Here is a 14,170-nt window from a genome sequence, read left to right on the forward strand (position 1 = left end):
AAAAAAAAAAAAAAAAAAAAAATTCAATATAACTCAATTAAAAAATTATTTTGATTTAGTGTAATTCTCATACATAAATTAAAATAATTTTTTATTTAAAATATTTATTTATTACATGAAATAACTAAGGATAAAAAAATTTAATGTTAAAAAGATAAATTTCACAATAAAATTATTTAATAACAAAAATCTTTATTTTATAAAATGGATAAATATGAAATAAAAGTTATAAATTATTAAAATAAATTTATTAAATGTGAATTTTATAATTTTGATTTTATTGTATCAAGGATTTAACAATAAAGGGATTTAATTCAAAAGAAGTCTTTTGATTTTTTTTTTAAATTAAATTTTATTACAAAATTCATTCGATAATAAAAATATTCGTTTTATAAAAGAAGTTTAAAATTGAATAAAAAAAATTATAAATAATGTATTATCTTACTTTATCTTCATTTTTCTTGTTTATTTATTTATTTATATATCAAACTAGTTGTATCATTGTTTACACACTTGCACACATATCAAATTAATTTTCATCATATTTACTTGAAGTGGGTTTGGATGAAATACAAACAATATAAATGAGGAAAAAAAATAAAATAGTTCAATATATGGTGCCTTATACATATCTTGTGCACTTAGTTCAAATTCCTTGTACATTATGAGCAAATGTAAAAAAAAAAAAAAATGAAATTAACATGTGTGCACATAAGTCACAAAGTATTTTTTATGGTTTTCATGGTTGTTTTCATTTTCCTTATCTTTTTCTCTCATACCAAACCACTTGTTTACACATATATTAACAAACATTTCATATAGTACTTATTTATATTTTCATCAATGTACAAGACATTTGTATTAACTATACAAGACATCTGAACTAATTGTATAAGGGTTGTACAAGGTTACCAAGGGTGTGTGAATGGAATTTGCACCACTATACAAAAGTGTTACACTAATTATACAAGGTAAATGTACTAACTGTACAAAAGGCGTACAAGATTGTACTTTATGCATAATTTCAATCGATTCTATACCATTTTTTTTTATCATCAAAGAATTGCACACTCTCATGCTACACATTCCTTTATTACACACCCATCTTATGCATTTTATTTAACTTACACATGAAAATTCGAATACTTACCCTACTAATGATGTTTGAGAGAAAAAAATTTGTTTTTAAGTCTTCCACTTTCTTCTAAGCTAAACCATGGGAAACATAGTTCACACATCTATGTGGACACATTATCTATGCATTATCAATTTATCTCCTTTCTAAACCAACTAAATGGAAATATGATTAACCCACACATATGTACACATTCACTACTAGGTATATGGAATTTATGCAAGTGTACAAGGTATTTACATTAAGTGTATAAGGTATATGTATTAATTGTACAAGGGTGTACAAGGCCACCTTCCATGAAGGAATTCAACTTATTTTCAAAAACTCGCTAACCATTTCCCTTTGTCAAGGATAGAGGACATTCCTCACACACATTGTTTGATGACACACTCATCCCATGCATTTTTTTTTTACCTTATACATGTTCATTCAATTTCCCACCCCACCAATGATGAATAGGAACATAGATTGGGTTCAATTTTTTCTTTTTTCCCTGAGCTATGACAATGGAAACATGGTTAACCCACCCATATGCACACTTTGCATTTTATGTCTATGGAATTTGTGTAAACGTGCAAGGTATTTACACAATATACAATGTAAATGTATTAACTGTACAATGGTGTATAAAGCTAACTTCATTGAATGAAGGAATTCAACTGATTTTCAAAAACTCACTCGACCATTTCCCTTTGCCAAGGATGGGGGACATTCCTCACACACATTGTTTGATGACACACTCATCTTATGCATTTTATTAACCTCGTATATGATCATTCGATCAACTACCTTCCTTGAATGAAGGAATTCAACCGATTTTCAAAAACTCGCTCGACCATTTCCCTTTGCCAAGGATGAGGGACATTCCTTACAAATATTACTTGATGACACACTCATCCTATGCATTTTATTGACCTTGTATATGATCATTCAATATTCAACTACCCAACTAATGATGAATAGGAGCAAAAAATTTGGATTCAATTTTTTCCTCACATTTTTTAACCAAACCTTGAATCTTTGATGGAGAGTAAGAAACAATAATATAAAAACTCCTAAATCAAGATCAATGAAACAAAATTGTCAACTTAAACTAAGTAGCTTAATACACTAATAATAAATACGAAGAAAAACATTAAACTCAAAATAATGTTAATTTAAGAAGAAGATACATAGAAATCAAACACTTTTTTTTCTTTTCAAAAGCATACTTAAAAATAAAAAATAGAAACTCAAAAATTATATCAAAATAAACATTTGAAAAAGTAATAAAAGTATAAAGACGTTTTCAAAGAAGTAAAGAAATATTAATTGAAAGGAAAAAAATAAAAAGAAAATAAAATTAGGCAAGAATTTTTTTATCTTTCTTTGAATATGATTTTGCATGAAAAAACTCTCGAAAAAAATTTAAAACATATATATATATATATATATATATATATATATATATGATAAGGATATTATTTTAAAATTTTTAAAGAAATACTATGATAAGTATGTGAATTAAAATAATTTAAGACTCCAAAAATTACCATAAGAATAAAAAAGGTACAAAAATTAAACAAAATTTTCATCAAAGCAAATCGTAAAATGGAAAACCAGAAAGAAAGAGAAAATTTGAAATTAAAAGTGTAATACAAAAAATAGCCTACTTGAATGGCTTTGATGGTGGTAAATAACCTTTCTAATTCTCCCACTCTATGACTTAAAGAAATATCGTAAGTACATTGGTAAGATAAAATAAATAACAAAAGAAAAAATATATTACAAATGGTGGGTTGGTTAGTCAAGCATAATTTCACCGAGACTTTCTTTGATTTGAAATGACAAATTGTAAAAAAGAAAAAAAAAGAAAAAAGTTAAAATAATTAATTTTTTTTTATCAAAATAGTAAATAAAATATTATGACATGAACAATAGAAAAGATTGATGTAATATTATTATATGGATGAAATTAACCTTTGTAATGGATCATAAGACTAGTTATGTATTTTAATTGAAAAACATGCATGGGAAATGGATCTTTAAGTGCCATAATCAACAGTATAACTTTTTATTAGTCGTTGTGATATTTTAACGTTGCAAATGATGGGGATAGCTTATTTATTTATTTATTTTCCATGGTAAGTGTTATGGAAAAACAACAATAAGTAACAAGAAAAATAAGAACACACAAATTTACGTGGAAAACCTTAGATGGGAAAAATCACGAGTAAAGGAGAAGAATAATCCAATATGTCAAAAATTGATACAAAAGAAGAGAGTATCAAGCGGCTACTATATAAATACCTGAAAACCTATACACCATTCCATATATATATGGGAGAGAAAAAATAAATAAAGCACGAAAATACATCATTTTTTCTTCACCATATATATCGCATCGTGAACTTTTCAAGTTGGACCAAAAAGGAAATCGAGTCACCAAGCTCTAACAATCTCCGCCTTGACAAAAATTCCAATGTAAGGAATGAAAAAAAAAAAAAAAACTTCAATCTTCAACAAAAATTCTTCACCTCTTCCATAAACCTTAAAGGACAATTTAACAACAAATACTAGCCAAATCCAAGCAATGCTCAAACTTGGCTACAAGGAGTATCTTTGTCATCATATCAGTAGGATTATCATGGGTGATAACTTTAACCACAACAATATCACCACGAGCAATGATATCATGCACAAAATGATACCACACATCAATGTGCTTTGTCATCTGATGAAACATTTGGTTTTTTGTGAGGAAAATATCACTCTGACTATCATAAAAAGTTGTGGTAATCTAGAAGTTGTCACTAAGTTCACCAAATAGTCATTTTAACCAAATAGCTTCCTTACAAGCCTATATAATAGTCATGTACTCAATCTCAGTAGTAGACAAAGCAACTGTGGTCTGCAAAGCTGTTTTCCAATTAATAGCACAACCACCAACAATAAAAACAGACCTTGTAAGAGATCTTCTTTTATCAAGATCACTAACAAAATCAGAATCGAAATACCCAACAACTCCATCTCTAGTTCTCCCAAAATGCAAACAATCATTAGTAGTGCCACGTAAGTATCTGAAAACCCACTAAACTGTTTTTCGATGTTCTTTACCAGGATTTGCCATGTATCTATTGATTGCACTAGCTGCATATGATAAATCTAGACATAAACAAACCATAGCATACATGAGAGACCCCATTGCACTAGAATATGGAACTCGTGACATATAATCAACATCATCATCAAATTGTGGAGATAAAGTAGATGAAAGTTTGAAATGAGTTGCTAAAGGACTACTAACAGTTTTGTCATTCTGCATATTGAACTTGTGAATAACTTTCTTAATGTACCCTTTCTGGCTTAGGTATAATTTACTTGCCTTTCTATCTCTTAGAATCTCCATTCCAAGTATATTTTTTGTCATTCCTAAGTTTTTCATCTCAAACTCCTTATTGAGTTAGACTTTTACCTTTCTTATCTCTTCCTTATCCTCGGCTGCTATTAACATATCATCAACATATAAGAGTAGATATACAAATGACCCATCATCACTCTTCTTAAAGTAGACACAACTGTTATAATTGCTTCTTTTAAAATCATGAGTGGTCATAAATGAGTCAAACATGTTGTACCATTGTCTAGGTGATTGTTTTAGGCCATAGAGAGATTTTTTCAACAAACACATTGTCTTCCTTTCCTGAAACTATAAAACCCTCAGGTTGTTGCATGTAGATGTCCTCCTCAAGTTCTCCATGTAAGAATGTTGTCTTCACATCCAACTACTCAAGCTCAAAATCATGCATGGTCACAATAAAATAAATATGGCGAGTTGTTTATGGAAGACCCAACCCTCTATGGTTCCATAACTTAGACATAATAGGATTGAAAATTTTTTATTTTTAAAATTTGTCCTAGTTTGGATCTTGTTTATGGTTTAACCTAGGACGGGGGGAAAGGGGTGGGCATTGAATAGATAGTTCTTTCCTTTTAGGCCTTTTTTTAAAAAATAAAATAAAACAAAATAAAATAAAATAAAATCCCCTTTAAGAATTAAAGATGAGTGTAGAAGAAGACAAGGATTTATATGGAAAACTACCAACAAAGTCTCTATATGAGTATAATAACAATGGATTAGAGATCCTAGAGTATAAATCCACTATCAAAAGATCAATACATAGATTTACTTGACAAAAGTTATCCCTATGACTTACTCCCAAGTACCTATACTAGTCTTTACATCTATGATGTAGCACCCCACATGCACCTGGTGGACTACCTCAACACCTAATGGGATATGAATGTCTCATGAACTCAAGGAATGAGAATCACCAAGAATTGAGAGTCTTGGTACACAACAAAGGCTAATGATCTTCTTTCACCAAAATTTGCATCACAAAAAAACCTTTATGGCATGATATTTATACATAAGAAGGAAAACCCTAGTAAATATAATACTAAATTTTCTAAAAAATAGTTTTTAAAATATGGAAATACTAAAAATAAATTATGAATGGGAATTTGGAGAAAACTACTTTGAGAGTACTGAGAAGTGCTTAAGCGCTCATGTAGAGTTTAAAAACCAATTTTAAAACACTTTTAACTGGATTCAAAATCTAACATCAACTTCATGTCATAATTTACCCCCGTTAGCCTTTCTCGAACCTCTTTGTACGTACTTACTTGTGTCATCCTAATTGATGACCCAAGAACTTTGAATCTTTGATAGAGTAAGACATAATAATATAAAAACTCCTAAATCAAGACCAATTGAACAAAATTATCAACTTAAGCTAACTTAATGCACTAACAACAAATATGAATAAAACCATTAAACTCAAAATAACATTAATTTAAGAATAAAATACACAGAAATCAAACATATTTTTCTTCAAACGCTTACTTTAAAAATAAAAAATAGAAACTCAAAAATTATATAAAAATAAACATTCTAAAATTTTCTAAGGAAAAAAAAAAGTAATAAAAATATAAAGACATTTTTAAAAAAGTAAAGAAAAAAAGTAAAAAAAAAAAAAAACAAAATTAGGCAAGAATTCTTGATATATTTCTTTGAATGTGATTCTACATGAAAAGAACCTAAAAAAAAAAAAAAAAAAAACTACAAAAGTATAAATAAGATAAGGATATTTAAAAAAAAAAATTAAAGAAATAACGTGATAAGTATGTGAATTAAAATAACTTAAGACTCAAAAATAATTACTACAAGACAAAGGTGCTACAAAAATTAAACAAAATTTTCATCAAAGCAAATCTTAAAAACGAAAAATAGAAAGAGAGAAAATTTGAAATTAAAAGTGTAATAAAAAAAATAGCCTACTTGAATGGCTTTGATGATGGTAAAAAAACTTTCTAATTCTCCCACTCTCTGACTTGAAAAAAATATTGTAAACATATTGGTAAGACAAAAAGTAATAACAAAAGAAAAAACATATTACTGATGGTGGTGTGGACCTGCATTTTTCACGTGCGTCCCCACTCGATCGGCAAGACTCGCTTTTTTTATTTATGAAAAATAATTTTTGGAAAAGTTGGAGTCGCCACTTATTTTATTTTTATTTTAAAGGGAAAATAAAACAAGAAAGAAAAACCCTAAAATGTGACTCCATAATTTTTGGAAAAAAGGCATGTCTTTGAAAAACCCGAGTCTTGGTCCGGGGATCAGGTTACTTATTGGGAAGGTACCTCTAGGAGGTAGCACCCCTCTAAGCCCTAAAAAGGTCTCTACTGACTAAGTTGAGGAAAACGTGGCAATTAATTGGTTTAATTATGGATACCTAAGTAGGCTAGGTGGTTAAAAAAAAAAAGCATGCCAAACAAGATCAAATCATAATAAAGGAAGGTTAGGATGCGTACCCGGACCGCTTCTCAAGCGCTATCATAAAACATCGATGGTTAATTTAAACAATATATCATCCAACATGTATTTTATTAGAAATAATCCAACAATGAAACATATATAGCAGAACACTCAAGCATTATTAGACATAAGCATTATTTCACAATGACAAGCATATTCGCATAATTCAGAAAGTAGGTGATAGAGGACATACCTAGATAGCATAGATAATTTGTAACGTGCTTCCTCAAGTTGTAAGGGGTTAGATAACAAATAATAAAATATAGAAATCCTAGCATGCTCGTTATCTAATTAGCATAACAAAAGTGATCAAAGTATACAAAATCATCAATTATCACATACATCTTGTATATAATTCCTAAAAAATAGATAGACGTGATTTCAACAAGTGTCAAATGTGGCAACAAAAATAAATTTTGAAAAGATTTTCTTATGTAGGGGTTTCACCAATTCCCCAATCGATATACACGAATTTAGCTTAGAATTATCCCATTTATTTGGGATCACAAGCTTTGATTCATGTTTTATTCAAAACTGTAATTTTATTTGAAAGATGTGAACCGATCAAAACATGGTTGCACATTATTTTAAAAAATGAGATTTTGATTCTAAGAACTCTAAATGGATTTTTGAAATGGATTGTTAAGGGGATCTTTTGACTCTAAGAAACTCTAAATGAATTTTTGAGATGGATTTTTAAGGAAAATGAGATTTTGAGAATAGTGTTATATTTTAAAAATAAAAGAAATTAATTTGAAAGCAATAAAGTGTATGAATCAAAATACCAAGCAAAACAAAAGAAAACAAAATCACAAAGTAGAATTTTTGACAACCAAGAAAATTGAAGGTGAGAATAGAGGCTAATCTTCATGAGTTTCCAAAAGTCTCAGAAAGAAAATCAAATTAAATGAAGGATCACTAAAGCAACGGGCAAGGCGTTCTAAATTAAACAAACTAACGGAGTATCAATTCATGAACTAACGGCTAGGATTTTAAAAACATATAAGTTAAGATGAGGGTGATCAGGATCTAACATTAATGATTTTGAAACAAAAAACTAAAAATGGATCAATTTAGGTAAGGAACTAAAATTATAGAAGTACCTAAACTAATTAAAACGAGTTTGACTAAATTAAACTAAAAACGTGAACTTTCAAACATAGAATTAATTTTACTAATGAACTACAATTATAAAGTGCTTAAGCTAATTAAAATGAGCCAAACTAAATCAAAGCAAACTAAAGATATGTACTTTCAAGCATAGAATTAATTTTATTGATGAACCAAAAATTATAAAAGTGTCTAAACTAAATAGATGAATTAAATTAAATCAAAGTACGCTAAAAACATGAACTTTTAAATAAAGAATCAATTTTATCAATAAATAAATAAAACTATAAAAACACATAAACTAATTAAAAGGAACTAAATTAAATCAAAGAATACTAAAAATATGAACTTCCAAACATGAAATCAATTTTATTAATAAACTAAGACTATAAAAACACCTAAAATAATGAATATAAATTATTAAATCAAAGCAAACTAAAGAAAAAAACTGAAACTTTCAAACATGGGATCAATTTTATTAATGAACTAAACTATAAAAAATATCTAAACTAACTATAATGAATCAAATTAAATTAAAGTAACCTAAAAACGTAAACTTTCAAACATGGAATCAATTTTATCAATGAACTAAAACTATAAATGTATTTGAACTAAATAGATGAATTAAACTAAATCAAAAGTAAACTAAAGACATGAACTTTTAATATAGAATCAATTTTATTAACGAACTAAAATTATAAAAGTATCTAAACTAATTAAAATGAATCACATTAAATCAAAGAATACTAAAAATATGAACTTTCAAATATGGGATCAACTTTATCAATAAATAAATAAATGAAATACAAGTAATTAAAAGAGTAGCAAATACATGAATAAATGAATAAATAAAACTCAAATGTTTTCAATCTGATGCAATCAATCAAAATTAAATAGGGATCAAATCATTCTTTTTTTTTTTTAATATAATGAATCAAAATTAAAACACACAAACTCATTCAAGCCAAACTAACAAATAAATTAATACTAAATTAAATTGGAATTAAAAAAAAAGGAAAAAAAGATATCTAATAAAAAAATGAAAAACTCTTTCAAAAACTAACCTATGTTATGGAAAAAATCCGTTTTTGATACGTTAAAGTAGCCCCTCCTCGAAAATCCTCTGTTCCTCTCTATTTCAAAAAGAATATCACGACCCTTTGCTCCAAAAATTCTCTCTTGCGTGTTCTCTCAAAAAAAAAAAAATCCCCTTCTCTCGTTCCTCTGTTCTCCTATTTTATATGACAACCCACTTTTTTTCTTTCTGGAATATCCCCTCTCTTCTTTTTTAATGCACATGGATATAGAAAGTGCATGCATGTAGCTCACATTGGAGACTTCCCTAAGATGCAGCCTTGTCCTATTTGGTAAGTGATCAAGCATGTTGACTTTTCTTTCTTAAAAATAATAAAGAAATCTCTCTTACAGCTGTCTACAAAGTGGCCCTTCCTTCCTTTTTATTTTCAACAATATAAATCTCTTTTTCCCACCCTCCATTCAGCCGTGATCTCCTCCTTCTATATGCAGCCCGGATTCCTATTTGAAGCCATGATCTCACTTCCCTTGATGAGGACTCTTCCCAAAACGTTCACGCCTACCTTTCAATGTATCCATCCCACCATGAATCCAAGGAAATCCTCCAAATATTCAATCTCAATGTGATTGTGCACACCTTCCATACTTTTCCTACAAAATTTCAAAGTTAATAGATTAAATAAAATAATAATAATAATGATGATAAAAAATGAGTAAAAGTAATAATAATAATAATAGTTGTAAAATAAAAATAAAACATTTAAATAAAATTCTTAAATTGAAATAGATAAGTAAGGGCAATTATTATGGAAAAAGTGACAAAATAATAAGGAAATAAAATAGGTGAAGAAATAGACAAGATAATAAATACAAATAAATAAAAATAAAATAATAAAAAGTCAAGTCATGCAACTTTAAAATAAACGAGTCATGCAAGTCATGCAAGCCATACAAAAAAAAAAATGCAATCGTGCAAACATGCAAAAAAAATACTTAAAAGGTGATCTAAGTGGGCCTAAGTGAGCCTAAGTGGGCCAAGTGTATCTAAATAGGCTTAGGGTGCCTAAATGGGTCAAGGGTGCCTAAGTGAAGTCTAGTCTAAATCAAGACTACCGAGGATCACAATAAAGGGTCAGATAATCCCTTAACCAAAGTCTCCGAGGTGACTCAGAAAAGGGTAAGTTGTATGAGTAGTAATGGGCCACCAAGGAATTACTGTGGAGTACTGGAAGTGAATTTAAAGACATGTGCTAAAGGGACAAAATTGAGGGTCTACAGGTGGGTTGCTTAGTTAAGGATCACTTCTTCGAGATTTCCTTTGATTTAAATATTAAACTTGAAATTGATCTTTGTAATGGATCATAAGATTAATTAAGAATCTTAATTGAAAAACACGCATGGGAAATGGATCTTTAAGTGCCTTTATCAACGGTACTATAAATTTGTATTAGTCATTGTGATATTTTGACATTGCAAATGATGGGTATTGCAAGTGGCGGGGGTTTTTGTTTATTGTTTTTCGGTCATATGGTGAGCAATTCCTTCAAACGTTGGCCTCGAACGATATGTAAGCATTGATGATGCCTTGTTCCTGACCATATTTCCTACTAAACCTATTCAACTTCTATCAAAAAGTCTAATGCTTTGTTCCTACCTATTTCCTATTAAACCTATTCAACTTCTTATTTTTTCTTTGCATAAAAGGGATTAGTGTAACTTCTTGTATACTAATATAGCTTTAGATTATGATTTAGTCTAAATTTACTAAATGATTTTCTTTGATTACTATATAATGACTATTATTAATATTAACTGAAGAAAGAATTGATCGACCAGAACACCATATATATGAAATCGGAGTTTACTATGATCCAAGGACAAATAATATGAATCTCATGAACAATGAAATGAAACAAATTCAAATGAAATAACAAACCCTGAATCATAGGGCTATTTCCGACCGAATTAGCGTGTGTGGAATAGGGATGGGGATTGAGACAAGGTTGAAGAAGATTCTGAGACCTTTGATGAGTCCGTGGTGCCATTAGAGGAGTTGGAAAACTGGGTGTGGTTTCTCTCAGAAAGGCTAGTGCTATAGGATGTCTGCAGCGCTGGAGGAGCGTAATACATTGGCACAGGCATTTTTATAGGAAGAAGAGGCAATAAAGCTTCAGAATTAAGGACACTAATTGCTTCCCTCACCGAAGGACGAGCATTGCAATCCGGGTGAGCACACCAAAGACCAACAATCAGCAATCGTTCCATTTGTTGATCATCATAATCTGCAGACAGTCTTGGATCAGCTGCTTCAAGAAGTTTTCCTACGCCATAGAGGTCCCAAACCCACTCCACCAATCTGATCTGATTTTCTTCGGCCTTTGTTTCCACGGCTCTTCTTCCACAGCAAATTTCCAATGCAACAATTCCAAAACTGTACACGTCAGATTCCTTACTAGCCTTGCCTGTCATGAAACATTCAGGAGCCATGTAGCCCATGGTCCCCGCTAAAACAGTGGTTTGTGACCCTTTACCATGATCAACAAGCCTGGCTAGCCCAAAATCTCCAAGCTTAGCATTAAAATCTGAGTCCAGCATCACATTACTGGACTTGATGTCCCTGTGTACCACACACTGCTCCCATTCTTCATGTAGGTACAGAAGCGAAGAGGCCAAGCCTAGAGCAATTCTATACCTCATAGCCCATGTTAACAAGGTTTTTTCTTCAAAAAGACAGGTGCTCAAGCTTCCATTAGGCAACAACTCGTAAACCAATAGGAGCTCTTCTTTTTTATGGCACCAGCCCATGAGCCGCACCAAGTTCCGGTGCCTCAATCGACAGAAGATCTTCACTTCAGATGCGTACTCCTTCATCCCCTGTTGGGAGTTCCTTGTTACCCTCTTAACTGCGACATAAGAGTTCAGTTCTCGCAAGAAACCTCTATAGACCCCACCAAACCCTCCCTCTCCAAGCTTCTCTCCCTCTGAAAAGTTAGTGGTCGCAAGAGCCAATTCATTAAAGGAAAACTTCCTCGGTCCAGCACCCTTCTCAAAATCTTCGTCCATGGCCAGGTCACTGTCACCACCGTCTTCTTGATCTCTCCCAGTATTCCTCTTCCTCCACAAGTAAAACCAAGCCAATCCAAACCCACCCACCACAACAAATGCACAAACACTCAATCCCACCACAAGTCCTGTCTTCTTTCCCTTTCCGGGTTCTACAGAACTGGGAAGTTCCAAAGTTGAACTAAAATTCCATGAGCAAATTTTGTTTATCTGGAAATAGGTTCCTGTTGAGCCTGAGAAGCCCATAGTAACGTATTCCGGCAAGTATTCCCTCAGATCAACGTTGTAAGAGAGGCTTTGCGTAGTACTGGTACTGTCCGTAACCTCAGTAATTAGGACAACACTCAGATTATGTGAACTAGAAGTATAATTGATGGAAACATGATTTAGCTTTCCTTTCTCGATATTGCTGGACCAGTTCACAGTTTTAACAGATATCATGGAGTTAATATCAATACCAATATGCTCACCTTCTGGATCCCTCTTTGCTGCGTTTGTATATGTATCAAACTCCACTGCAATAAAAGTAACTGCACTTTTGTTTGTCTCATTCTTTTCGTTGGCGAGACCAAGAGTTTCTCCCAACGTATCTGTATGCAATTGGGTACCATTAAGGAAGAACGTAAGTCCATCGGCATGCAGACTGTCGCCTTGTGAATTGATAACAAAGGAGAAATTGCTAGTGAAATCAGTTAGATTTCTGGAGGTCTGATCCCAGAGATACAATCGCTCGCTATACATGGCTCGACCCCAACTATTATTCGCTTGCATGTCCTTCTCGTTTCTGGTCAGTTGGATGCATCCGTCCGAAGAATATACAGCGTCTCCTGCTTCGTCGAAGGATATATTATGGTTATTTGAACCAAATCTGGAGAAGTTGAAGGACAACGAAGTTGCAGAAGGGAAGAATATTAGGAAGAAGAAAATGGAAATCATGAAGAGATGAAAGGAGAGAAGTTTGTGAGATTCCATACGAGTGTTGCAACCACTCATGGTTGAGTACAGAGTCCTGCCCATTCTCTTCTAATTAAACATATCCTTGCAGTTGCGTACTCCTTTGCCAAAGAATTTTCAAATCGCCACCAAAGACAGCAAAGTAATATTTGAAGAGGTCGCGTTGAAAGTAATATTATTTGTTGATAAAATTATTTGTAAAATCATATGATCCATATTTCATAGTTAATAGCCAAGTTACAGCTTGTGACAATTAAGCCTAGAAACCTCACATGGCCGGCCATTCTGTGATTCCATTGTTTGTAAAGACCAAAGCCTAAAAATTGGTTCTAGGAAGTTGTTATTCAAGAAATTGTCTTTGTCTATTCTTCTTCTTCTTCGTCCTATGTGTGTAGTTTATATTTTCGTGGCAGCCACGGTTTCTTCTTCCAAACTAGCTGAATGATTTTATGGGGTTGGATGGGAATGCATTGTCTCATTCAGTGACTCCTAGTCCCAGCAATATTGAATATGGATACCAGAAATGTAAGAGAGGAAGGAAATGATTCTATCTATGGGATTCATTTTCATGGAGATGTCCAATTTGACTAATAGAATTGACTCATCCAGAATTGTGGGGAAAAAGGGGTCCATAGATCAAAAAGAAAATATTTGCTTTGATCTGCTACTATTTTTGTCGGTGATATCTATGAATATTATTTTTAATACATACTAATATTGAAGATATCATGTTTGTTATTGTGCTAGTGTTTGAATGACCAAAGAAATAAAAATAGATGTGATAGTACATACTTCATCTTGGGATTTAGTTTTTAGATTTAGAAAAAATATAATAGGTAATTTTTGTTTCTTCATTAATATAAAAAAACAAAATTACATTTACAAGTTTTTTTTTTTTTTTTTTTTTTGTTAAGTGGGGCAACGTGAAAAATAAATAAATAAAAGAGAAAATTTTAGAGAAAATAATTTATAATCCATGAGATATGTATATCTCATTGCTTTCAACAATATCA

The 14,170-nt window shown here is 31.0% G+C and overlaps 1 protein-coding gene across 1 annotated transcript; it reads right to left on the reverse strand.

Moving 5' to 3' along the window:
• Nucleotides 1-11,105: 11,105 nt before the first annotated feature.
• Nucleotides 11,106-13,220, reverse strand: LOC117910929 (L-type lectin-domain containing receptor kinase IX.1-like). The gene has a single exon (XM_034825109.1). It carries the CDS (start codon nt 13,218-13,220, stop codon nt 11,106-11,108), a length of 2,115 nt encoding a protein of 704 aa, XP_034681000.1.
• Nucleotides 13,221-14,170: the final 950 nt, after the last annotated feature.

Source organism: Vitis riparia, chromosome 3 (assembly GCF_004353265.1).
Source record: "Vitis riparia cultivar Riparia Gloire de Montpellier isolate 1030 chromosome 3, EGFV_Vit.rip_1.0, whole genome shotgun sequence".
Lineage (NCBI taxonomy): Eukaryota > Viridiplantae > Streptophyta > Magnoliopsida > Vitales > Vitaceae > Vitis > Vitis riparia.